The 27,443-nt window shown below is 47.9% G+C and overlaps 1 protein-coding gene across 15 annotated transcripts in view; it reads left to right on the forward strand.

Moving 5' to 3' along the window:
- The first annotated feature begins 286 nt into the window (after positions 1-286).
- The window catches only part of LOC147622068 (histone deacetylase 19-like), a 41,803-nt gene continuing 14,646 nt past the window's right edge, over positions 287-27,443 (forward strand). For 2 of the 15 annotated variants that reach the window (XM_086823150.1, XM_086823159.1), the window contains exons 1-7: positions 383-544; positions 661-1,559; positions 1,675-2,136; positions 2,222-2,455; positions 2,673-2,800; positions 17,485-17,563; positions 18,026-18,091. In XM_086823150.1, the coding sequence (XP_086679276.1) occupies positions 1,035-1,559; positions 1,675-2,136; positions 2,222-2,455; positions 2,673-2,800; positions 17,485-17,563; positions 18,026-18,091 (1,494 nt within the window). In that variant the 5' untranslated portion in view covers positions 383-544; positions 661-1,034. Of the gene's footprint in view, positions 545-660; positions 1,560-1,674; positions 2,137-2,221; positions 2,456-2,672; positions 2,801-17,484; positions 17,570-18,025; positions 18,092-27,443 lie in introns of all 15 variants that reach the window. The other 13 variants (XM_086823146.1, XM_086823152.1, XM_086823156.1 and 10 more) reach the window with 13 other exon arrangements.

The following is a 27,443-nucleotide window of genomic DNA, read 5'->3' on the forward strand; positions in this document are numbered from 1 at the left end:
CCCACAAACAGCTGGCAAGGAAAACGTCATAAGTGGAGCAGACATTCACCTAGAACCTCCTAGCAGACGTTCGCCCCGAGGCTCCACGTAGAGAAGTGCCCAGAAGCTCCACGCAGACAAGCCTTTGAACAAGTACACCAACAAGCAAGTTGACACACGTACACCATGCAACACGAGTAATTGACACGTGTAATTCATGCAGTCATCTACAAGAACAGAAGAATCCGACACGCGTAATTCATGCGGTCATCTACAAGAACAGAAGAATCTGAAGTACCTTGGAATATACCACATTTAAAACAAACATGTTTGCCACATATTTGGGGGGAAGTAGCTTTAACTATTGTAAATATTACTCACAAGAAGAATTCGGTTGCGTCTCGCGATGGGCAGATAAATCTTTGCAAACTGCTCGGTTCTTCCTGTTGGGGAGTTGGGCTTAAAAGGAAGAGAAATTTTCTCAGTTTAGTGTACTGCAGAGAGTCACGAACCAAAATTTCTTCATCGAAGGCATCGTTTTTGAAAGCTCGCGCCAACCTCCAAGGTACCCACTTTGCCTGCGTGTAGAGATTTACTTGAAGAGCTTGAATTCTACAGCAGCTGGGCTATGAAGAGTATTTCCTGCTCACCATCATCAAATCTTGTGTTGTGCTCCACCAGGTTTCTGCTTTTTGCTGTTTAGCGTGTCTTCTTTTTTTGGGTCCTGCAGAAAAGCAAGGGAAACCTTGGAGGGAAGACTTCCGTCCTTGCCCTTTTTGTGGAAAGCTTTTTAGTTTGGCAGCGGGTACATTCGAACAACCCCTCTTTCCCCTGATCCCACCCAGCAGCACCAGGTGCAAGAAGTTGCTTTTCGACTTTCTTTTCTTTTTGGGTTCTGTAAACAGCACACTTCACAAGTAGCCATTCTAAATTAGATCAGGGTGCTTATCCTGAAATTAGAGAATTTGATGAACTGAAGAAAGCCATCTGTGATCATAGGCATTATCGACTTTGGTCCAAGTTTTCAAGACATTGGAGGTCTCAAAAGCCCATACATGGATGGCGGCAATTCTATAACTGCTGGTCCTGAAGGAAGGAAGAAAAAGGTTGCCTACTTTTATGACTCTGATGTGGGAAACTATTACTATGGGCAAGGGCACCCCATGAAGCCACACCGCATCCGCATGACACACTCCCTTTTAGTGCACTATGGGCTTCATCAGAAAATGGAAGTGCTGAAGCCTTTTCCTGCTCGCGTCAGTGACCTGTGCCGCTTCCATGCTGATGATTACATCTCATTTCTGAAATCGGTGACTCCCGAGACCCAGCACGAGCTGATGAGACAACTCAAAAGATTTAATGTTGGGGAAGATTGCCCCGTCTTTGATGGCCTTTACTCATTTTGCCAGACTTATGCTGGTGGTTCTGTTGGTGGGGCCGTCAGGCTCAACCATAATCATTCAGATATTGCCATCAACTGGGCAGGTGGTCTGCATCACGCAAAGAAATGTGAAGCATCAGGCTTCTGCTATGTCAACGACATCGTGCTTGCCATACTGGAGCTTCTGAAGTACCATCCAGTATGTATTTATGATCCATGAAGAGATGGTATATGTACATGTGATCCTTGAAGAGATATTATATGTACAATTATGTGCCTTGTTACCATCAAGCTCTGTATTTATGATTCTATAGTATTCTTGTGGTTTGCTACAGCGGGTGCTGTACATAGATATCGACATACACCATGGTGATGGGGTTGAGGAGGCGTTTTACACAACAGATAGGGTTATGACCGTATCTTTTCACAAGTTTGGGGACTACTTTCCCGGTACAGGTGATTTGAGGGATGTCGGGCATGGTAGCGGGAAGTATTACTCTTTAAATGTGCCCCTCAATGATGGGATCGATGATGAGAGCTATCAGTTTCTGTTCAAGCCAATCATATCCAAGGTAATGGAGGTGTTTCAGCCTGGAGCAGTGGTCCTTCAATGTGGAGCCGACTCACTTTCTGGTGACAGGTTGGGCTGCTTCAATCTTTCCATCAAGGGCCATGCAGAATGTGTGCGTTTCATGCGCTCCTTCAACGTTCCGCTACTCTTAGTGGGAGGGGGTGGCTACACTATTCGCAATGTAGCACGATGCTGGTGTTACGAGGTTTGGTCTTTTTGCACTGCTTTTTAGCATTTTCTCACAAGTCTTAAAGGCTTGGTTTCTGATTCAATGATCTATGCTGATATAGACGGCGGTAGCGGTGGGTGTGGAGCTGGAGGACAAGATGCCCTATAATGAATACTATGAGTATTTTGGGCCAGATTATACTCTCCACGTGACTCCAAGTAACATGGAGAATCAGAATGCCAGAACTTTTTTGCAAAAAATCAGGGATAAGCTTCTTGAGAATCTATCTAATCTGAATCATGTGCCTAATCCTCAATTTCAGGAACGGCCGCCAGATACTGAAATGCCCGAACAGGTACAAATTTTCTCTCAAAGTAAAGTTTTTATTATGTTGGATATACTATTCTCCTGGTCTGTGGGATGGTTGGGGAGTTGGATGGCAGGCAAAGCAGGGTTGGCCCTAGCTGAGCAGCTTTTTCCTTAGTCTCTGCCTTCTGTTTTATGAACCCATTTTGGTCCACCTGTTGGTTTGTACTTCCACGTGCTAATTTATCGCATGCAATTATACATAGGAGGAGGAAGATGAGGATGCACATGTCAAAGGCCAAAAATGGGATGGAGAGTTCTCTGATTCAGATGCTGAAGACAATGAGTCGAAACGTCACAGGGATGCTGAAAGTGTCAGCCTCTTTCACACAAGGTCTGTATTCGGTGCTTTTTACTTGACATACTTGGGTCACCTTTTTATGCTTTCATGAAAGCAAGCATTGTTTTCCATCTAAGTTTAGGCGCTGAGAGAGTATGATTACCGATTGCGAGCTCAAGCTGGAGCTCCCACTGCTTGCCTGCATTTTCAGTCTGCCCCTTCGCCCCCTTCGCCACCCCCCCCCCTCCCCCCTCCCCCGGCCCCCGGCCCCGCCTGTTTTCGCTTCAGCCCTTCCACCACCCCCCCTCTTTTCCACTTTGCTGCCCTGTTCTGTCCTGTGCAGGCCTCCTGTGCGCTGCCCCAGCTCCCTTCCTCTTGTGTGCTCTTTCGCCCTCCTCCTAGCCCCCCTCTGCCTTCCTCTTCGTTGTGCCAACCCGCCCCCCCTTGGGCTTCCCCTTTCCTGTGCTGTGCGCCCGTTTTGAGCCCACCTCCTCCTTCAGTTTGCCGTTGCCCGTCCTTGCCCCTTTGAGTTTTTTCTTTCAGTGTGTGCCACCTGTCGCCTCGCCCCGCTTCCCTTTCCTACGTGCCCCCCCCCCCCCCCCCCCCCGCCCCGGTCTGTTGCCCATCTCCCTTCACGCAGGTGGTTTGCTTCTGGGTTGTCATCAGCAAGAGTAAGTGCTTTTGGTCTTCACCTTCCAGGAGGACTCCATGGTTGCTCTGTCATCCTCGGCTCTGTCATCCTCGGGTCATCCTCGGCTGAGGCTGCCATCCCTTGCCTTTTTTCATACGATCTCCAGCTCTCAGCTTCGACCTTCCATTAGAGTTTGCATTGCTTCTCCTGTAGGTTATTACACTTCTGAGCCTCCAAGGCGACCCGATTCTTTAGCGGGTAGAGTACGCCAGTCTCCTTGGCCAGTGTTTCATCTGTAGGCAGATGGGCCACCTTGCTTGGTCTTGCCCTCGGTGATAGGCCGGTAGAGGACGCCCCCCTCGGACTTAGCAGGCACATCAGGAGAGAGTAGGAGAATTAGGATCGGAGGTCAGGATGGAGGTTTCTGCCCAGCCGAGCCTCCCTTCCTTGCTCTCTCTTGATGCGCCCTCGGGCTTAGCAGGGTCAATAGGAGGACCCTAGCCATTGGCAGGCAGCCTGCGGCCCTACACGGCGTTTGCTATTGGTGTGCCGCCCACCTCCCCAGGAGCGCGCAGTCGGCATGATCACCATGTAGGTGCCCCCAGTGTCCACACCCCCCCTCCCCCTGAGGTAACTGTTGTGAGGATTTAGTCGTGAGTGACGAGGATATCCCCCCCTCCCTTCAGTGGTTCCTCTCGCCCTTCTCCTTCCCTCCCTCATCAGTGGTTCCTCTCCCCCTTCTCCTTCCCTCCCTCATCTCCTTCCTCTATTTCTTCCCCCCTCCCTTAGCCTCCCCTATCCATTCCTGGCGCAAGTGTTGGAATCTTGGAAATGTCGGCATAAGAAGACGACATTAGATCATCATCAACTTTCTGCCATGGGGAGTGGTTAAAACTTCCAAACATTTATCTATTTCCAATTATTAGTCATGGGTTCTTTGCCAGGGAAGTCCCCCAAAATCTGAATATTTTGTTGTCATGGCTTCTCTGTCTAGGAAGTCCCCCGAAATTTGAATATTTTGTTTCCTTTATGTAACACTCCATCATTACCTTTTTACCCTTGCTTAGAGCGAGGGGGGGTTGTCTTGATGAACTGATGTACGCTGTCTTTGTCTCCTGAGGCAAGACATGACCTCTAAGTCTTTCGCGAGCCATGCCACATGAGCCTCTGAGCCATGCTTTTATGCCCCTGAGCAATGCTCATGAGCTTCTGAGCCCGTTGTTGCGGGGACCATGTCTTGTTTCTTTACTAGTGTTGGAGTATATAGACTATTGAAGGTTTGTTAGGCATTACCTCCAGTACTCCAAAGGGGGTTTGTTGGGTATTTCAGAGTGAGTTGTGAAAGAGTGCACAGAGCGGAAGCAGAGTGGTACTAGAATGTGCTGAACAGAGAGTGCAAGAGAGAGAGAGAGATGGAGCAAACTATGCTGAATATACTGAAGCAAAACAATCCCAAGCAAGAGACACTACAAGTCTCATAAGTGAGGGAGCAAAATATGTACAAGACTGAATGAATGATGAGAGGCCAGCACCCACTATATATAGTAGGTGTAAGCTGGCCGATTGGAGCTGCAAAACAGGCCGACTGGAGCTACTGGACAGGCCGACTGGAAAATGCCAGAAAAGCTGGGAAAAATCCCAGAAAAATACTAGAAAAAGGGGTGGCCAGCCCACAAGCAACAGGCCACAAGCAAGGGCCATGCAAAAGGGACCAATGGGCACCATAAAAGAGCAGAATCTGGGGATGAATGTGCTAACACCCCCTCTTAGCACTAGATGTTGAACAAACTCCGAGAATCCGAAGATGAGGAGCCAAGGAAGCGTGAGAAACCGGCTTGGTGAACAATCTGCAGCATTCTCCGCGGAAGGACAATACTCCAAACGCAAATCTCCAGCAAGAACCCGTTCACGAACTTAGTGATACTGAATCTCAATGTGTTTCGTACGAGCATGAAACACAGGGTTCTTGGGAATGGCGATGCAACTGTGATTGTCACACCAAAGAAGAGTAGTCTGGTAGGAGGACAGCCGAGCTCCTCCAATAATCTCCGCAACCATATCGCCTCACATGCAGCATAACAAAGTGCACTGTACTCCGCCTCGATAGAGGAAATCGCCACAGTAGGCTGCTTTTTACTGCTCCAAGAAATGGCTCTAGACCCAAGTGAAAAAACACAATCAGTGGTCGAACGCCGTGTATGTGGATCTCCAGCCCAGTCTGAGTCAAACCATCCAACAAGAGTGCGTCCTTGGCCATAAAAGATGCCAAAATCCAGAGTGCCACGCAAGTACCGAAGAACTTTGAGAGCACACCGCCAATGTTGCTGACGGGGATTGGATGAGAAGGAACTCAATAAACTGACTGCGAAGCATATGTCCAATCGGGAGACCTGTAAAGATGAGGTCATCAACATAGACCACAATGATAACAATCAACCCCCTCTCAAGGAGGATATAAAGGTTCGAATCTGTGTGAGAACGGCGCAGGCCGGGCTTTTGAAAGAACTCATCGATCCGTTGGTACCAAAACCGCGGAGCCTGCTTCAGACCATATAAAGCCTTCTTCAGTCGGTACACATGATCTTGTTTGCCCGGAACAACAAATCCTGGCGGCTGATCAATATAAACCTCTTGTGTAAGCTCTCCATTCACGAAAGCCGACTTGACGTCCATTTGGAAAACAGGCCATCTATGATGTCCTTCAAGTGCAAGAACGGTGCGAATGGTAGTCATCCGGGCCGTCGGAGCGAAGGTCTCATCGAAGTTGACTCCAGGGTGCTGAGCATAACCCTTGGCAACCAACCTCGCCTTGTGCTTGTCCAAGCTGCCATCAGCTCGGAACTTTGATTTGATGATCCAACGCACACTAATCACCTTACGTTGCAGTGGCCGAGGCACCAAAATCCAAGTGCCATTCCGTTCGATAGTATCCAGCTCTGCCTGCATAGTACGACACCAAGGCTCATGTGAAAGAGCCTCGTCTACAGAAGTGGGATCAGAAGGACCATTAATGATAGTAGACATAAACAAACATGTTGTCCTCATGAATTTGTTTCCCTGTAACTCTGGAAGAACGCCGGAGAGAACGAGGCGGAGGAGCATAAGGAAGCTCACGTAACCCAGAATCACGAACTGTGTGATAATACCAACCAGGTACAGATCTGCTCGAACTCGCCGGAGGAGGAGCAGGGTCATTATCATCTGACTGAGTATCCTCAGCTGGAGGTGTAATAGAAGCAGCGGGAGCAGGAGGAGGAGGAGGAGGAGGCGGAGACGGAGATGGAGGAAGAAGAAGCTCACCACTCCCCTCTGAAGATGTAGGAGTCTCGTCGAACACCACATCACGGCTCACAACAACTTTGCCGGCCTGAGGATCATAAAGACGATATGCCTTAGACACAGTGCTGTATCCGAGAAAAGTCATGCGCTGAGACTTCGAGTCCAACTTGGAGTGATGCTCCTTAGGCACATGAACATACGCCGTACACCCAAATATCCGGAAATGAACAACGGAGGGCTTCTCACCATGGAAAGCCTCATATGGAGTTTTATCTGGAAGAGCAGCAGTAGGAGACGTGTTCTAAATGTAGACAGCAGTGGAAGCCGCCTCAGCCAAGAAATGTCGAGGTAGGGAAGAATGCTCAAGCATAGCACGGGTCATCTCCATAATGGTCCTATTCTTCCTCTTTGCAACTCCATTCTGTGATGGAGTATATGATGTAGTATGCTGTCTCCGAATGCCATGTGTCTTGCAATATTGCTTAAACTCCTGGGATGTGAACTCACCCCCTCCGTCGGTCCTGAGAGCCTTGACCGAGTGACCGGTCTCTTTTTCCACCTCAACTCTCCAATCACAGAAGTGCTGAAAAGTCTCATCCTTGGTCTTCAGAAAGAAAACCCAAGTATATCTGGTAAAATCATCCACCATCACGAGCATGTACAATGCCTTACTTAAAGACGCGGTACTCATAGGACCACATAAGTCTGCATGAATGAGAGCAAGTGATGTCGAAGATTTGTGTGTCACCTCCTTCGGAAAGGCGGCTCGGTGTTGCTTCCCCTGTAAACAAGCGGAACAAGCAGAAGACGGAGCCTTGATGGTCGATTATCCCTCAACCAACCCATCCTTCGAAGCTCGCTGCAGAAGCTGATAGCTCAAATGGCCAAACCGAGCATGCCAAAGAGCAGAAGAAGCACTAGAAGAAAGCAGAGCGGTCAACTTGTAGAGACCGCTATCTTAAACTCCCTGAGCCAAGATGCTACTAGTCGCCTTATCATGAATGGTAATCTCATAACGAGAAAAGATCACCTCCGCACCCTGAGCTGTAAGAGCACTCACTGACAAAAGGTTAAAAGCCAAATCTGGAATATACAGAATGTCAGAGAAGTACCTCTTGTCCTCGTCAGAACAGAAGATGGGGATAGTGCCATGTCCATGTATTGGCACAGAAGAAGAATCACCCAGAGTGATCTCGCCGGTAGTAAAGTCCTCGAACCAATCTCGATGGGGTGTCATATGAGCAGTAGCACCGCTATCAACAATCCAAGACCGTGACTGAGAAGTCACAAGAGCAAGTATACGCCGAGTATTTGCTAAGAGAAGAATGCCATCATCCTTCTTGGGTTGAGACACCGCCGTTGAGGAAGAGTTCTTTGCTGCTTCATCACGCTTCTTCTTGTGACATTGGGGTGACTTGTGACCCTTCTTGCCACAATAATGACATTCAATGTCCTTATTCTTTGAAGATTTGTTGTCTTTATCCTTGTCGGTTGTCATGACCCTGTGAAAATGGAACAGCACAAGTGTGGGCATGGTGGTTGCTGAGCAAAAATATTAAATGATTCACATTTGGGGTGCCCGGACAGAGATAATGATGTGTGGACATCTCTAGGTGTGAAGGGGGCAACAAGAACATTAATGTTTTAATGTTTTATTCATAGGTTGCCCCTAGGCCTTAGTGGCCCCTAGGGAACTTTAATGTTTATTAAAGTTGGGGCCCTAGGATAATTTTGGAGAGGGGTTAACTCCACTTTTGGAGTCTCATCTCTCTCTCTCTCTAGCTTTTTGAAAAACGTGCAAGTTCTCAAGCGTGGAGAAGAGGGGAAGCCAAGTCGACTGCTGCATAGGGTGTGGCTGTTGTTTTTGTTGGAGCTTTCTGTGCAAAACAGGCCGTACAGCCAAGCCGTACAGCTTTGTACGGACAGCAGGTACTGTGTACGGCTGCTGCAGGTCAGGCGGCTGTTATCTCTGTTTTGCTGGCTGCTGCAGGCGACTGCAGTTGCAGTTTCAGGCAGTGCAGGCAAGTACAGCTGCCACGTGGACTGCTGGTACAGTCGTACGGACAGGACAGGTGCAGGCGGCGCTGGACAGGACAGGAGCAGGTTGCGTTGACAGATACAGTCAGCAGGCGGCTGCTGTTGGGGAGTGACCAGTACAGTCCAGGCACCTGTGGAAACTGTACGGATAGGTACAGTAGTGTTCTACTGACCTGTACGGGCAGGTACAGCTGGTTGCAGATCTGTTCAGACCTGAACAGTAGGGAACAGTGCATCTCCAGCTGCAGGCAAAGCTTTCCCAGAGTTATTTGGTACATCAGACAAGTGGTTGCAAGAAGGCAAGTACAGACTGGTACGATTGGCTTCGCAAGTGCAGAACCACGAGCTGATTTGGTAAGCTGTGAACTTGTCCATCTATCTTTCTTTCCATTGGCTTATGTCTGTTGTTGCAGAGTCGTATTATCTGGCCCCTTGTGAAAGGAGGGGTATGGCAGATTGAAAGGATGGAAACAGAGATTGAATGTATGTTTGTGCTGAGTTGTGGAACCATGTACATGGGATATGCCAAATGTATGCTCAAGGCTACCCTGCTGAATGGTCTTGGCTGATCAGAGGGAAACACCGAGTGTTGCTTTTGTGGGACACAGATCTGTGTGTGAATCCTCTGTGCTAAGAGGTCTTGTGGGCTGCCAGATTGGACATACAGGTGTATTCTCCTGGCTGGTTTTGTTGTATTCAGCTCTACATCTTTTTGAAATTGAATAAAGAAATACCGCAAGGGGCACCAAGCTTTGGGGCCAACAAGTGTCGTTTTCATTTCAGATTTGGGGCACTTTAGCTCCAATCAAATTTGTTTTTATATCTGGACTACAAGTGGAAGGGTGACTGCTAGTCTACCGCACTTTGGTTTCTACCAGAGGCCGGTTTCAAGGTTCCGTTCCCGGGACCTATCATCAACTTAATTAAGGGGGTGAGCTCGTGGTTGACTCGAGGAAAGTCATCGCTGAAAAATTCAGCAACATGTCTGATACAGAAGACGAGTACTTTTATCATGAAGAGGAAGAGCAAGAGACCTCTCCTGAGAGAAATGAATCCGAGGATATTCTTGCAGGAGAACAGGCTGCAGATGATGAGCATTATGAGGATGTAACACAGCCAGAAGATGTGCCTAGTAAAGAGGAAGATGATGCTCAGTTTAAAAATCGTTTGGCTGGTGTTATGGATGTGTTTATGCAGCTCACACAAAGTGAGAAGTTTGCTGAATTTATGAGATCCCGTACAGAGCCTGAGAAGAAGAAGAAGGTGCGTTCTAAGAACCTTCCTCAGGGTCATAGTGGTGCCTTCCCACAGGATCCATCTTTTGGACAGTTTCCGAACATGCAGCATGCTTTTGGTGCTAACTCTCAGAGTTCCTTCTATGGACAGCCATCTATTCCTCAGCAGACTATGCATCCAGGTTATTTTGGTGGTGGCTCGGTGTTCCAATCTATGACTGGGGGTTATCCTCAGGGAGGCATGGGTATGCCAGGGACTTTTGGAGCTAATTTTCAGCTTGGTATGCAGGGGAATATGTATGGTGGTATGCAGTCCGGAATGCAAGGAAATATGTTTGGGAGCATGCAACCTGGAATGCAAGCAAATATGTATGGTGGCATGCAGCCCGGTATGCATAATGGTATGTTTGGAAACATGGCTGGAATGTATGGTATGCTAGGTGTGGGAATGGGTAATGTTGACCCTATGATGGGCATGAATGTTGGGGGCAGCAATCTTGCGAAGCCACTTCCATATGATAATCTAACGCCTATGGGAAAGGCGAAGGATTATAAGGAAGGGGGAGCTGCTGTGAAATTTGATACATTCAGTGGAGCCAAATATAAATTAAAGACACTCACCTTCTTACAGCACTTTGATGCTGCTTTTTTTGGGGGTAATTACACGGAGTCCTCAAAGGTGAGAAAAGCTGCGACTTTTCTCAAAGGCAATGCATTGCAGTGGTGGTCTACTCTTCTTCTGCAGGGCACCAACTACTTGGGTGCAATTTAAACAGGTGTTCTCTTTCGTATGGCTCACATCTACATTTGAGGTGGATGTTATGACTGCATGGCACAAGTTGGATGCTTCAAAGTGTGAAAATTTGGAAGATTATAACAAGAAGTTTTGGGAAGCTTTACTCCCAGTTACTTCTTACCGTGCAATGCCTTTGTGTGAGCAGGTAGAGAAGTATTGTTGTGGGCTGCCCAAGGAGGTGCGTGACTATTGTATTAAGACTCGAGTAACGAACATGTCACAGATGATAGAGAATGCTATGACAGCTAATGCGTTACTCACTGGAGTCTCATCTGGGTTTAAAGGAAGTAAGAACTCGAGCAAGAAAGCTGAAAAATCTGGGCATGTTTCGCGTGATGCTAAAGGGTCTACAGAGACGCGGTATAAGAAGTTGCCAATGCCCAAGAGAACTTCTGAGGAGAGACAGGCTTTGAGAGATGCTTGGAAATGTTTTTACTGTACTGAAGAGGGACATATGTCATTTAATTGTTCCAAGAGAAAGTCCCAAAAGGACTCTGACCATAAAGGAGAGCCCAAGTCAAAGAAACCAAAACCTTTTGCAGGGTTAGTTCCTGATCTTGTTGGGGAACAGCCAGGTGGTGAAGAGACAGAGTTGTGCAGGGCATGGGGCAAAGTGAGAGATCAAAATGCCTTGATATTCTTTGACACAGGTGCTAGAGCCAACTTTATTTCACCGGATTTGGCTGGCCGATTGGGGATTCGTGCAGAGGAGATGGGGCCGTTATATGAGGCTAACATGGCTTGTCCAGGGTATGCAGAACCCGTCACTCCTATCATCGGGAAGCTCAGGCTTCATTTGCAGGGTTATGTGGACAGCGAAGAGTTTTTCATCATGCCACTTGATGGCTGTGATGTTTTGTTAGGTATGCCATGGTGCCACAGAGTACATGCGGTGGTGGATACATACAATAGGAAAATCACTCTGACTCATAGAGGGAAAGAACATGTTTTGGATGTAAAACTTAAAGGGGAATCTGTTCCTATTGTATCAGCTTCGGCAATTTCATCAGTAATGAAAAAGCATCTTTCTGCGTACTTGATTTATGTAAAGGATGCAAAAGATGATGAGTCTAAGTCTAATTTGTCTATGTTAGATAAGGACAGGACTGATTTCTTATGTGGGTTCCAAGATTGTTTTTCCGAGTCATTGCCAGGGGAACTTCCTCCGGAGAGGCCAGAAGATCATGCCATTGATCTAATTCCTGGTAGTACTCCACCAAATAGACCGCCGTACCGTGTTAGTGCAGCCCAACAAGAAGAAATTATGAGTCAGGTACAGGAGCTGTTGAATAAAGGGTTGATACAGCCTAGCTCATCACCCTTTTGCTCACCTGTACTCTTAGTGCAAAAGAAGGATGATTCTTGGCGCATGTGTATTGACTACAGGGCGCTGAACAAGAATACCATCAAGAATCGATTCCCCATTCCGAGGATCGATGACATTTTGGACCGCTTACAGGGCTCCACAGTCTTTAGTCGTATTGACTTGAAAAGCGGGTATCATCAGATACGTATTAGACCCAAGGATGTGCATAAGACAGCATTTTGAACCACGTTTGGGTTGTATGAGTTCTTGGTTATGCCCTTTGGTTTGACAAATGCACCTGCCACATTTAACAGAATGATGGACAGGATTTTCAGGTCTCATAGAGCGTTTGTGGGCACATTCTTTGATGATATGATTGTGCATTCACAAATTGAGGAAGAGCATAGAAGGCATTTGGCCATTGTATTTGCAGAACTCAGGAACCATAGGCTGGTTATTAATGGCAAGAAGAGTGAGTTTTTTTTGCAAGAGATACATTTCTTGGGGCATATTGTGTCTAAGCATGGAGTCCGTATGGATCCAGCGAAGGTGGAAGCAATTAATTGGCCAGATTTGAGGACCGTGCATGATGTACGCAGCTTTCTAGGATTGTGTTCCTATTAACAGGCGGTACATACGGTATTTTGCTGAAATTGCTTCGCCCCTTCATGCCTTAACAAAGAAGGCAACTCCGTTTAGATGGGCTGATCGGGAAATTACAGCCTTCAAAAAGCTCAAAGAAAAGCTTACTTCGGATCCAGTATTGGTGTTACCGGATCTCGGAAAGACTTTTGTTGTCCAGTGTGATGCATGTGGAAGTAGCATTGGGGCAGTTCTCATGCAGGAGGGACATGTGATAGCCTATGAGAGTAGAATATTGCAAGATGCCGAGAAGCATTTACAGGTTTATGAGAAAGAGATGTTGGCTGTAATCCATGCTCTTTCTACATGGAAACACTATTTGCTTGGGGCTGATTTCACTGTGCAGACAGATCATCAGACCTTGCGTTATTTCCTCACGCAAACTAAGCTTTCAGAGAAGCATATGCGATGGGCAAACTTTTTGTCTATGTTTCACTTCCAGATTGCGCATGTGGAAGGCAAAAAGAATGTAGTGGCAGATGCTTTGTCACGCAAGCCACAGGTCTCAGCACTTTCACTTGCTTATCATCATGAGCTTGATGAAATGAAAGAGCAGTATGCCCATGATGAGGACTTCGGCAGGGTGTATGATCAGATGTCTGAAGGTCAGCGACATGAGCACTATACTCTCAGAGATGGGTTTTTATTGATGCATGGCAGACTGTGTGTTACCAGGCCATTGCACCTCAAGGTTATGATTGAAAGTCATGCTCCACTGTATGCAGGTCATAGAGGTATTGACGCTACGGTAAAAGCAGTGGAGACTTTCTTTTATTGGCCAACCTTGAGAAGAGATGTTGATGCCTTTGTTAGGCAATGCATCGTATGTCAGAAGGTAAAGTTTAACCGTCAAAAGACACCAGGATTACTACAGCCTTTACCTATTCCAGATAGACCTTGGGAGAGCATTGCCATGGATTTTATATTTGATCTTCCACGGACACAAACGGGCAATGATGGCATTTGGACTATCATATGCAGGTTCAGTAAGCAGGCTCATTTCATTCCCGTGCGTAAGACGATCAAAGTGGATCATATGGTGAAGTTGTTCATGGCGAACATCTTCAAGTATCATGGCTTGCCTACGTCTATCATTAGTGACCGTGATCCACGGATGACGAGTTTGTTCTGGAGAGGGTTGTTTGACAACATGGGTACAACTCTCAAGTTTTCATCGTCATTTCATCCACAAACAGATGGTCAACTCCACAGTGTTAGATCTTCTTAAATGTTGTGTCAGAGGCTTATGTCTGTTGCAGAGTCGTATTATCTGGCCCCTTGTGAGAGGAGGGGTATGGTAGATTGAAAGGATGGAAACAGAGATTGGACAGTGAATGTATGTTTGTGTTGAGTTGTGGAACCATGTACATGGGATATGCCAGATGTATGCTCAAGGCTACCCTGCTTAATGGTCTTGGCTGATCAGAGGGAAACACAGAGTGTTGCTTTTGTGGGACACAGATCTGTGTGTGAATCCTCTGTGCTAAGAGGTCTTGTGGGCTGCCAGATTGGACATACAGGTGTATTCTCCTGGCTAGTTTTGTTGTATTCAGCTCTACATCTTTTTGAAATTAAATAAAGAAATACCGCAAGGGGCGCCAAGCTTTGGGGCCAACAGGTGTCGTTTTCATTTCAGATTTGGGACACTCTAGCTCCAATCAAATTTGTTTTTATATCTGGACTACAAGTGGAAGGGTGACTGCTAGTCTACCGCACTTTGGTTTCTACTAGAGGCCGGTTTCATCGGTATCCTTGGAATTCTTGTCAGAACCCCCTTTTCCTTTCTTTTGTTGATTCTTCCCTTTATCTTGCGCTACCAAAGCTCCATCAGGGCCACTAGAAGTGTCAATCCGCTTCTCAAAGCGAGACTCAATCTGCATAACGGAGGGGAGAACTTCCTCCCAAGTAACTGGAACAGGACGAGGAGAAGAAACAAGAGACTGAAAGTATGCATCAAATCTCTTTGGAAGTTTGGGAGAGCAACCGAATAGCCATGTCCTCTGTGGAGATGTCCTTGCCACAAAAAGCAAGCTCGTCTCGGAGGTCTTTCATCTTCGAGATGAAAGCAGATAAAGATGGAAAGGCAGAAACTGATAAGTTCATAAGTTGCTTTTCCAACGCTAAAATCCGACCCAGAGACATAATCTCATAGAGATTTACAAAAGCCTTCCAAACTTCATGTGCAGCATCTGCTGTACGCACATGAGAGAGAATAGAATCTTGACAGTTCAACATAAGAAAGGAGAAAACGCGTCGATCATTTGACTGCCAAATATCAATCTGTGCTTGAGTCGCATCACCGGAAGCAAGGGTGGGAGGGGTGGCATTGGCCGCTGTAACAAGCCAATCCCAAAGATCCACGCCATGCAAGGCCGATTTCACCTTCACCTTCCATTGGGTGTAGTTGGAACCATCCAACTTGGCAGACTAAGCAAACATATGAAGAGAAGTCGGTGCAGCTATCACAAAAGCTTGGGCTCAATCTCAAGAAAAAAATGCACAAACTTTGAAGTAGAAGTGTCCTCCAGAGGTACCAAGAGTGCCACCAAAGCCTGCAACACCAAAGACCCCCTTTCCAAAGGAGCAAGCCCACGGGAGAGGAAAACGCAGCAAAAGAAGCTGCTGTCCTGAAAAAACAGGCCGCCTATGTCCCAAACTCCACGTGGAATAGAAAACGCTGGTCAAACAAGGCACAACACCAGCAGGTTCAGTCCAGAAAACGCAGCAAAGGAAGCTGCAGATCTGAGAGAAAACACAGAGGCGAAACGACCAGCAGGTTCAGTCCAGAAAATGCAGCATGAAAGAGCTGCAGATTTGTAGGAAAACGCAGCGAAGGAGGTGCTGAAAACAGTGCTGAATCTGGGGCAGCAAAGAGGTTGCTAAACTGGGAGCGATGATACCATGAAAGAGTGCACAGAGCGGAAGCAGAGTGGCACTAGAATGTGCTGAAGAGAGAGAGAGAGAGAGAGAGAGAGAGAGAGAGAGAGAGAGAGAGATGGAGCAAACTATGCTGAATATACTGAAGCAAAACAGTCCCAAGCAAGAGACACTACAAGTCTCATAAGTGAGGGAGCAAAATATGTACAAGACTGAATGAATGATGAGAGGCGAGCACTCACTATATATAGTAGATGTAAGCTGGCCGGCTGGAGCTGCAAAACAGGCCGATTGGAGCTATTGGACAGGCCGACTGGAAAATGCCAGAAAAGCTGGGAAAAATCCTAGAAAAATACTAGAAAAAGGGGTGGCCAGCCCACAAGCAAGGGCCATGCAAAAGGGACCAAATGGTCACCATAAAAGAGCAGAATCTGTGTTTCCTCAAAAAATAAAATAAAATAAAAGAGCAGAATCTGGGGATGAATGTGCTAACAAGTTGGTGTGTCCATTGGTGTGAACACCCCCTTAGTGTGTGAACATCCCTTATTAAGGTCTAGGTCAAAAGATGAGGCTTGATGCCTATAAAAGCATGTACTGGATTGGTTCTTATAATTATATGAGTATCATTTGAGTTGAACAACACCACTCATTAAGGTCTAGGTTAAAAGATGAGGCTTGATGCCTATAAAAGCATGTACTGGGTTGGTTCTTATAATTCTATGTCGTAGCACCTAGTCCATGCTATGCATGATGAAGTTGATGATCTTATACTTCATGATTGGACAATTTTTGAGGTAAAGTAAGCACTTTTTGTATTCTTGTCTTGACTTGTTTTGTTTTAGTGAATTAATCATTTAATGTTTGTTTTGCTAATTAGTCATTAAAAATTTGTTTAACTTGTTTCTTAGAAATTCTTTTGTTGTGGTTCAATAAAGAATTTGTGTGTGTGTGATTTAGTTATGTATTTGTCTATTTTTGCAAGTTGTTATTACTATTATTATTATTATTATTATTTTTTGGGTGTCTCTATTAAGCCTTTTTTAATTTTGTTTGTTTTTGGTGATTCTCTTCTTTCTTCTTCGTGAGTTCATATTCATCTAGCCTTATGACGGTATATGTATCATTTGAGTTGTGCAATATCTCTCTCTTGTGGTCTATCACCTCTCTCTCTCTCTCTCTCCATTGTCATGGCTTGAACTTCATCTCTCTCCTTGAATTCTCATCTCTCTTTTCACACTCACATCATGGATATCTTCCACCCTCCATAGCTTGCTCTCTGTTTGTGTGAATGCCAACAGATGGTAGCCACTCTTGAGATCTATCTTGAAAAAATACTTAGCACCATTGAGATGCTCCAGAATGTACTCAATTAATGGTGAGGATGATGGCTTGAGAAATCCAGCACGGAGTGAGCGTAGTGGGATAGTCACTTGGGCAAAGTGAAGTCTTGGTTTTGCTTTGGTTAAAAAGAATGCAAATAGGATGTCCATTTTCATGCACTTCATTGGGTGTTTGCATTCTGAATTTTGATTCAGTCAAATAGGGGCCCTAGTTTCTGGAGAATCAAAATTCAATCAATTAGTTCAAGGGAGGGAGGAACGGAAGTATATAGCTTAAAGTTACTAACATTAATCTTGGGCAGGGTGGACGGGGGCACAAATTGTTTTATAAAAAACAACATCCCTTTAGGGTTTATCATCATTAGATAATTAATGTCGACTCAAGTAGGTGTTAAAAGTTTTTTTTGAAGCTGGTCGTCATTAACTATGCATCACCATTTTCATGCAGCATCCTGCATTCTGAAGTAGAGTATTTTTTGCATGAGCTTATTAGGTTGAAAATTTTGCGGAACTTGTTTAGTAGATAGATTAGAAGTTGCAGAGAGATTGAGTGCTTTGGCTTACAGGTGCTTGATAAGATATATTTCCTTCTCAGGAGGCCTGCACCATCACTTGTTGATCAAGCCTCAAAGCGACTAAAGCAGGAGGAGCATATGACAGACTTTCAAAATCCAGTTAAGGTCTCCACTGGCTATTTCATGATTTGAAAAAGCAACAGTTTTTACAGGCACAAGTGCATAAATATACAGGCACAAGCAGAGGCACAAGTGCATACATAGACAGATACACATTCATGTACACATACATACATACATAATACACAGTTTTCACAGGCACAAGCACATACATATACAGATACATATTTATGTACACATACACACACACGTGCTACAATGGCTGGGAAAGAGAGTTGTGACCTTGTAGGCACACGCAAGTACATGCATGCGCGCACATCCATCCATCCATCCACTTGTTGATTTAACATACATACATATATTTATTTTTAAGAGTGCTGGCTCATGTAGACTACTCAGAAGTTGTCCACGCTTTCAAATTGCTTCTTTTCTATGATAGGGTCTAGTCTATCGAGCTACACTATGATTGTGCAATTTTTTCACGTGTGTTTATTTGTGTAGGAGGAAAGTGATAGCAAGGAAGATGTAGCTGGTACCCTGGATGACATTAAAGTGCCTAAGGAAGAGGTAGTTTTTTGGCAGCACTGTCTTTTAAGTTTGGTTTGTCATACTTGAGGAAAGAAACTAACACTACAATAATGAGCAGTGCCATCCATGATGTCATTAGTTGGAGGTCGAGTTTGGTTTGTCATACTTGAGGAAAGAAAAGAACACCACAATTAATGAGCAGTGCCATCATGATGTCGTTAGTTGGAGGTTGAGTATTTGTTTAAAGGTTCAGCACGGGATGAGTCATGATGTTGAGAGCTTGTGTAGCATGGTGTTGAAGAGTGGCATGTGTGTTTAGGTGTCCCACAAGTGTGAAGCAGACAGAGACACTCACCTACCATATTGTCCATCTGTGTAAATCTGTTGCTTGTGGGCAGCCCATCCTAATAGGAGAGGCTGCCCACTTATATCCTTTCCTCAACTTGGTCTGGGCTGCTGTGGGCACATGGCGAAAATAGGACTAGTAAAAGCAACTTCAGGCACGTATAGGATATGGTAATCCCAACAGGGTTCTGCATATGTGTAATGATGCTTGGATACCACCAGATGTGAATGCCACCATTTGGCCGCCCAAGTGGACTTTCCCTGTTTCGTGCCAAGGTACAGGAGGCCATGGAGCTTCGTGTCACCCGTATTGAGGCCACGATTCGTGTCACCTACTCTAGGCTAGGCCTCATGTTGCCTGTAGTGTGGCCATGTTCATGCTTGGGAAGACCTGTTATTTACAGGTTCTAGGAACGGGAGATATATCCATTCAACAATGCATGTGCACGCATCTCTACTTGCTTGAAACTAGTTTCTTGAACATGAAACTGAGCGAGTTTCGTGCTCAGGAAGACTAGTTATTTACAAGTTCCAAGAACGGGAGATATATCCATTGTATAATGCATGTGCACGCATCTCTGCTTGCTTGAAACTGGTTTCACGTGACTTGTTTTCGTGTGACTTGATGTGTCTAGTTCATGGGCAAGGGAACTGTGCGAATGCCCTATATTCTAACATGGTTTGTGGCATGTGAACAGGTGGTAAGTATCCAATTAAACCCTTGTTTATTATTTTAAAGGTTTTATAACCTTTGTAGTTCACATTCATTAAAGTTGGGCACTGGTCGCTGGCTAGGGCCTGGGGCGGCCCAAGGTCCATGAATGGCCAACCCAAGCTTTGGGCACTTTGACCTTGTTAGCCTTCACGTGGTCCAATTTAATGAGGGGACACCTTATAGACGTGCCCACCTTCATTAAAGGGGGGGGGGGCCTTGCCATGTGTCACAAGCCCATAGGACCCGATTTACCAACTCCTCCTTCCTCTTCACTTATCCACGAAGTAGCTTTTTACCTGTTGTGCACCGGCTGCACCCGATTGTACATGTGTATCTACTGTACCTGCGATTTACTTTGCTGTACCCGACTGTATCTGTTGTGTACCTGTTGTACTCGACTGTTCATGTGATGTACCTGTTGTATCCGGCTGCACCTGTTGTGTACTTTGTTGTACTCAACTGTACTTGTTGTATACTTGCTGTACCCGACTGCACTTGTTGTGTACAAGTCGTGTACCCACCAAAGGCTTGTAATGCTTAGAGATGTCTCTGCAACCCCTTTTGCTGAATCTAAAATAAACAATATGCCATCTACATACAGCAAGATGGGGATCGATGTGTCTGCTAGTATTGGGAGCTTGTCCGCACCTAGTTTGGAGAGAAAGAAAGAAAGACATAGTAACGTCTACAAGAGGCCAACGTGGCCTATGAGACAAAAGTACCAATACATCCAAAACTCAAGGAAACTTAATGTCCCGAGTAGAAAATGAAAAGCTTAAACTGAAAAACCACTAGCTATAATATGTGGCCAAAGAGGAACTAGTGGCCTGATACAACTGCCAGAAAAAGGCATATCTGATAAAAGTGTGGAACTGGAAAAATGGTAGGCTATGGGAAGCAGCTGAGATAGACTCATCCCATAATGTCTCGCATAGGTCGATCCAGCATAGACAGGCTGAAGTGCCGAGGTCATGCCGCACAACGTTGTGCCAATATCGCCTGTATCCTCTGATAATGTCTTGGCTGGGGCCGCGGCCTAGCGGGTCGTGGACGTTGTGCTCTACATAGCTCTCCAGCTCTATCCAGGGTGACTCCTCGAGGTGACTAGAGAAAGAAAGATATGCCTATGAGACCAAAGTGATACAATAATGGCCATGGCATATCTCATCATGGAATGGAAAATAAAACAGAAAGAAAACATAAACATAGCTATCTCACTGGGGTGATACAAAACTGTCCATGGAAACTCATCATGGAATACTAAGAACATAGAAACATGAGAGCAGCATCAACTCCGAGTAGATGGTATACCACTCTCCAAAATATCAAGCATGGGGCTAATGAGTATGGCCGAGAGGTCTCCCTCCGCTATGTCACGTGGAAACATAGCTCGATGGCGGTGGAGCATGTCCTGGATTTGGAGCGAGCTGATGAGGTGATCGTGGCCGATAGCCGGTGTCCGGGGGCGTCGGGCACATTGGAGTGCAGAGGCTCGGTTTGAGGTAGCTCCTCTCGGGTGAGGTAGGTTCGGAGTAGCTCGTGGAGGGTCCACAAGATCCACTATATCGGTGTCCTCCACCTCTTGGTTCCAGAAGAAACTGGTGATGCTTGGTTGGTGAGGGAGGGGGCGGGGTGGTTGGGGCCGAAGCTATCTCAAGAAGGTGTCCCTGTGTCTGCGGAGCTCAAGCAGGAAGAGGCCTAGGCAACGCTGGTCCTGGAAGTCAATGATCCTGGAGAGTGGACCAAATCCCTCACGAAATAGACAGTGAAACCTCCCACGGATCTCATAGTATACTGGGCAACGGCATATGTAATGCTCCTCTGTCTCAACCACAGTGTGGCATAATCGACAGGTCCTCTCCTCTCTAGGTCTCCGTATGAGCTTCCCAGCTCTAAAGATGTGCTCAGCTCTACTTGTTTCCACTCTGAGGCGGTGGGATGAAATCCGTATCTGGCCAATCGCAATCCGCATGGCATGGGACATGTGAACACTCAAGTAGCCCGGCTGCTAGATGAATCCATCCTCAGTGAGTGTGAGGAAGTGATCTCTGTAGAAGTGCATCTTCGTGGGGAGCTCCGGAGGTGTGATCCATGTGCAATGGGTTTAGAGGCTGAGAAGATCTAACCGGATAACCCGGTTGGTATCCTCATGAGAGAGCCGGAGAAAAGGGGAGTCCAAACTGTACCGAAGGGGGGGTAGGCGGTCCATGCGGAACCCATATACTAAGAACCAAGTGGAAACTAATGCATACCATACTCCAGAGTGGCCCTCAAGTGCTACTGTCTTGAGGACTCCAGGGCAAGCCCCAGGTACGTGTGGGGATCCATGTGACTGATGCGATGGAGGTATGTGATTGTCTGGAAGAGTGTATCCACTACCATCGGGGCTGCAACAAACTCTGCTTGGATAATCTAGTGTGGGACTGATGGCTCGCTACGGATCATACGGGAGAACATCATGACTTGGGGCCTCTCAACTCGCTGCCAATCCTCATCGGATAAATCTGGCCCTAGAAGGCTTTTCCATACATCAAGGCTGGTGTGACGAGGGTGTCAAAAATCCAGCCCTTCGTCGTGGGCTCCTGGAAATGTGTCTGGAAGCACTGTCCGTCAATCTGGATGTGAAGGGGTGAGAGGTATTGGTGGTTTGTAATGCCAAATGGGGTCACTACCTCTACTGTGAGGAAAGGGTCGAGCCTCCAAAGTCTCAAGAAAGCTTCCCGTCGCTTTCGCATCATGCGGTCAGAACCTCCCTGTAACTTTCCCCATTGACCACGGAGGGTGTGAATGATACCAAGCCATATGCTTCTGATGGTCTCTACTGACGGAGTGTGGGTACCCTCGATGGCATCGTTGCATCTAGCACGCCAAATGTGCCAGGTTGCTATGCTACTGCAAATCTCCCATCTCTGGCATGAGCCTGGTCGCCAATCGCCTGTAGGTGGGACTGTGACTGGGAATACGATGGTGAGAGATAGGCCTAGCCCTCCCCCATCCTTCTCATAAGCCTTGACCACTCCAGCCTCTGTGGCCCAAGCAACAGTGCTCCATGTGATGATCCGGGTTGATGCCCTGTCCATAGCGAAGATGCGGAGAATCTGCTGCCAAATCTGCTGAGCCTTTGGGCAATCCCAAAGGCAATGTCTCTGAGTCTCCTGGGGGTGGCCGCACCACGGGCAAGCCGTTGGTCGACCACCAACTGCTATGTGCCACCAAGTACCGACCGCCAAACTCTCCTGTGCCACCAACCAAAGAAAGAGAGTGATCTTTCTTGGCCGAAAGTTGTCCCCTGAAATCCGAAAGGAAACGCTGTGAGAGGCCTTGAGATTGCCAATGTGTTGTTGCTACCGGTGTGCCATCTATCTCAGGCATCTGGATCCTCCAGCCTAGCTGTTGGATCATGCCAAGTCCACTCTCCCGGATCCCAGTGAAGGCACGTGAGAGGTCGGCACTCCTAAATCCATACCCACCATAGTCTCTCTCTGGCCACTTTGGCCGGTGTTTGATCAATGTGCCATTCCCGCGCCCGAAAACCAATCACCCTCACCCTCACTCTCTGCAAGGTGCAGCCTCTGAAGTCCTCCAAGGAAAGCTCTAATCTATCTAGTTTGCCATGGGATCCAATAGAAAAAGTGAGCAGACCACTGCCCTTATCTGCTCTGTGGATTGCCACTAGGATATTGTGTCTGGTGAACACACCTAGCCACACTGGGGGGGTCGGGTCTGGAATAGGAGTCTGCCACTCCTGAGGGATAGCTGAGTTAATGTTGATGTTGAGTCTATCTCTACCCCGGATCCCTGTCAGGCCTCTCTCTTGCACCTCCGAAGGGAATTGTTTGTGGGCGATCCAAACTCCAAGAGACCTGGCTGGTCCCATGCTCAAGGCACCCCAAGAAACATGCGGACGGGTCCCTAGCATGTGGCCACTGGGTAGACGGATCAGGGGTTCCAAACCAAAGGTTGTCGAAGTCCTTTGAGGCAATTGGAGCTGTCTGTCTAATGGCAGGCCTAAGGTGCTCCCAAGCACGAAGTAAATTGGTTGCAAATCTATTCTTCTAGGCCAAGCTAAAACCACGGGCTCGCATCTCTGTGAAGATCCATTTGATACTCTGTGGCCAAGGGCCCCCAAGACTCGGAGTGCGGCTGAAATCTGGGCCAATAGGAAATCCTTCTAAGGCTCACCACCGAGGAGGAGGCCTCTAACAATTAGCTTGCCCAGTAGGGCACGACTCTGAATAGCCAGGTCGATGAGGCCTAGGCCCCCTCTGCGACGTGGTTGAATAATCACTCTCCATGCCACCTTGGCCCTGGCTAGCCTCCCATCACTTCCGGTCCACAAGAAGTTCCGGATCAATCGTTGTACCTAGCCAATGCATGCCCGAGAAAATGCCCAGCACGAAGTGATGTACCACATGTTGGCCTGGTTTGCCACCACCACTCTGCCTACTAGGGAGAGCCTCGCCGAGCTCCAATTAAGAAGCTTCTTCCGAATACTCAAAAGAAGCGAGCTGCTGCTCGGGCGAGATATCAATGCCAACCTGGCAACCGAGATATCGAACTAGAGTACCCCTCGAGATCCATTGGAAATCCTCAATTGGTCGCCAAGTCGGGGCGGGTGTTGAGCCTAGCCAAAAACCACACGACTTGTGCCAGTTGATCTGTGATCCTGATGCGCAACAGAAAACCTAGATCGCCTCCGCAAATCTCTATAGATTTTCCGTATCTCGTGCAAAGAAAGCTGCTACGTTGTTTGCAAACTCTGAGTCCAGCAGCTCCTCCTATGTGTGGAGGGGAAGATGCAGTCTCTGAAGCCCAGTCTCTTGGGCGGAGAGAAAACTACTCATGGCCTTGACGATGAATAGGAAGAGGTAAGGTGCCAAAGGACAACCCTGTCTGACCGAGCGAGAGAGTGGAAATCTGTCTCCATGGGCTCCCTTAATGAGAAACTGGCTGTGTGAGGCTGAGTAAAGTAATGAGACTCCACAAATCCACTCCATGGGGAATCCCATCCGGCTCCAGAAATCTCCAATCCACCCTATCATAAGCTTTCTCAATATCTAGGAGTAGCACAATGAGGTCTTGCTGCCGCATCTTGGCCGAAGCTGTCGCCTCCCAGAAGGTAAAGATGTCGTCGAGAATGCTTCGATCCTAAACAAAGCCGGTCTGAGTGTCATGGATCAAGTTTGGGAGAAAAGGCTAAAGTCTCCTGTGCTGATAGCCGTGGCCAAGATCTCATAGGCTGTCCCCTAGAAGAGTGATGGGTCTTCACTGTTGGATCTCCAATCTATCACCTCCCTCGTATGCCGCCAGATCCTCTCTCGTGCATCCACCACCTGTGGAGATGCTGGGGCACGCGTGAGGAGGGATCGAAAAAAGTCCGTGGCGATGGCTCTCACCTAGAGGGGATTTGAAACAATAGCTCCATCCTGGCCACGCAACCTGTTGCGAATATTGTCTCTCCTCCTATGGGGGCCGGCTATCTCAAAGACACCCCTTGTGACTCTGTCGCTTGCCTAAGTCCAGAAAGAGGCCCTGGCATGATACCTGTACTGCACTCTCCTCTCCTCGATGATGGATCTAATCTCTGTGCGAGCGGTGGCAAGCTGACACTTGATCCACTGGCTATCCGGGGACCTCTCCCGAAGCCACTGTAGAGAGGCAAGAGTGCTCCTCAAACATACCAATCAAGATTGCCAAAATACCAATCATACCCCCTTGGCTGCAAGCCCACTCATCAACGTAAAAGCTCTCTAGTCTAGAGAGGTTGGGGCATCTGCGGGTGCGCCCCTCTGAGAAATGATACTCTCGGAGGAAAAGGATGTCTATGGGTCTCTCCACTATGGCCCTCTGGAGCTCGCCTCGTCTATGAAAGCACTGAGGCCCCTCTAAACCGTGAATGTTCCATGAAACAATCCGCATATCAATCTCTGTGTGATGCGGCACTAGCGAAACTGCCCTCCACTTTAAGAGTCTTAGGCAAGGGTTTAGATGGGGAATAATCACAATCCGTGCGGGGGCGAAGGCGCGCTAGGTGGGCATTGATCCTGTCCTCCATGGGACACCACTATGTATGAGCGCGCGCATATGCATGCTCCAGACTCCATTGATCACAATCGAGGTATCTGTAAGAGGGGAGAAGAGGTACCACAACAGAAGTATGCATGAACACAAAGAGTAGCACCTCCAGACTGGAGACTACCATCTTCCCGTCTTAGCTTCGATGGGCTGAACCTCCAAGCTCCATCCTAGCCAGAGGCTAGAAATGGGTGAGAATGCCGGTGATGCAGAGATCGTGGAGATGGTGGGAGAGCTCAATTGCCTGACCCTAGATGGCAACTAGCACCATCCCACTCTGTCCTTGGGGTTGTACTAAAGGGGAAAGAGAAGATCATTGCGCCATTACTTGGCGTAGAGGGCCTGGAGTGGTGAAAAACAACACATACCGGAATCGGGGCTACTGTCTCCTCAAACATGTTGGTCCTTCCTGTCGGTAGACACTGGAAGAAACTGTAGTCCACAGACTGTCCCAGGATCGTGGGGGCCCCACCTGGGGACTCTGGCAGGAGAGCCCTCACCGGGGAGGCGGTGATGATCCTCTCCATTGGCTCAGAAAATTGGTGAATCAAGCGATTGATCTCGCGCGGCTGCCTCTGCTTTGGGTCAGCGGTTGCTGGGGGGCGACGAGAGTGCTTTGGAGAGGCACAAAGAGGGGGGGGAGGGGGGGGGGCACGCGGATGATAAAGGCGGAGCGAAGTGCACTGTGGTGGGAATAGTTGGTGTCGAGACTGGGGGAGGCGGCGTGAGGGTGGGGCTGCTGTGAGGGAATCACTAGAGAGGAAAGCTGAGGGGATTGGCCCACTGGCCTCTCAAAACACAAGGGTCCGGGATCTTGATGAGGGATCGGCCGCCATACTGGTGGGGCCGGAGGGGCCCGCTCCGAGACTGGAGAGGGCGCGTCACCAATGGGAGAATGCTGAGATAAATGCTCGTAACGGTTCTCTGACAGAACTTAATTCTCTTGAGATCTCCTAGCTTGGCGCGTGTGGCGGCACTCGGCTCTGGTGGTCGTTTGGCAGCCCGCTAACCGTTCGCCACTCGTCGTCCGCTGGGTCACCCGGAGTCGGGGCTTGGTGCTCTGTTGCATGAGGGCATGCCTCTCTCTCTACCCCCTGGTGAGAGTCAGCGGGAGGAATCACCGGAGGTGGTCTCCTAGACTGCCGCCAAGGGCAAGCTTTGGCTAAATGATCCATCTGTCTGCAAATGAAGCATTGGCCTGGAAGGCCAGAATACTCCACGCGTCGCTGTATGGGATCGCCGTGGAGGCTAGGAATAGATATACAATGCGGTACAGACTTTGGTGAGTGCACACAGATGTGGAGGGATGGGATCCCAGCTGGTGTTGCGAGGGCCGAGGCAGCCCCGGGGGGGGGGGGGGGGTGGGGACTCCATCACTCTCCCGATGGCACCACCAATCACCAGGAGAGGAGGAAGGTACTCCCTCCTGAGGCCTGGAAAGCAAATTGTCACTGAGAAGCCCGAAATGCCAACCAATAGGTCAGATGTTGGATCGAAGCCGTGTTGCCACCGTGCAAAGAAGGCTTGCGCCGTACGTAGTGTAAGGGGACTCAGCTACACGACTCGGTCTGACGCTGATGGCGAGTCAAACTCCACTTGGTAGTATCCGCGTCCCAGAGGGTGAATATCGGTGATCTTTGCAGGTTCGCCAATGAGGCTGGCCTGAAAAAGATCCCTGAGCTGTCCACGTGCAGGGTGGCTACCAACAATTTTGCAGACGAGGGTGGAGGCCTCAAGTGAGGCAACAATCGTGGCAAGAACCTGTAGATCCGCTTCGGAGAAGGAAACACAAGCAACGGCGGCTTCGGTCAGGGATGATGGAGCGGCTAACATGGAGTCCTCATGAGAGTGAAGACCGCTAGAATAGGCCGAAGGTTGTCGAGTAAAGTTGCAAACCCCAGAAGTCAGGAAGCACCAACCTGCATGGGAGGGGAGAGAGGAGAGGAGAGGGGAGGGGAAATGAAGAGGAGGAAGGAAAGAAAAAAAGGAGAGGAAGGGGGGGCCTCAGAGAAAAGAAAGGGGGGAAGGCCGGGGACGCGGGGGGGGGGGGGTGGGGGTTGGTGGAAAGAGCGAGAAGGGGGGGGGGCGGGGGGCGCAGGCAACGCTGGGCGAAGGGGGGAGGGGAGCTCGGGAGCTTGCCTGTGTACTTGGTTTTTGTACGTGAAAATGTTAAAAATGATGATGTACAGGTAGATACTCTTATGAGCGATAGGCTGAAATTTTCAAAGATTGTTTTGCAGACGAATTGCCAGGAGA

Source organism: Cibotium barometz, chromosome 29 (assembly GCF_041138505.1).
Source record: "Cibotium barometz isolate CiBa-2024 chromosome 29, ASM4113850v1, whole genome shotgun sequence".
NCBI classification, from domain to species: domain Eukaryota; kingdom Viridiplantae; phylum Streptophyta; class Polypodiopsida; order Cyatheales; family Cibotiaceae; genus Cibotium; species Cibotium barometz.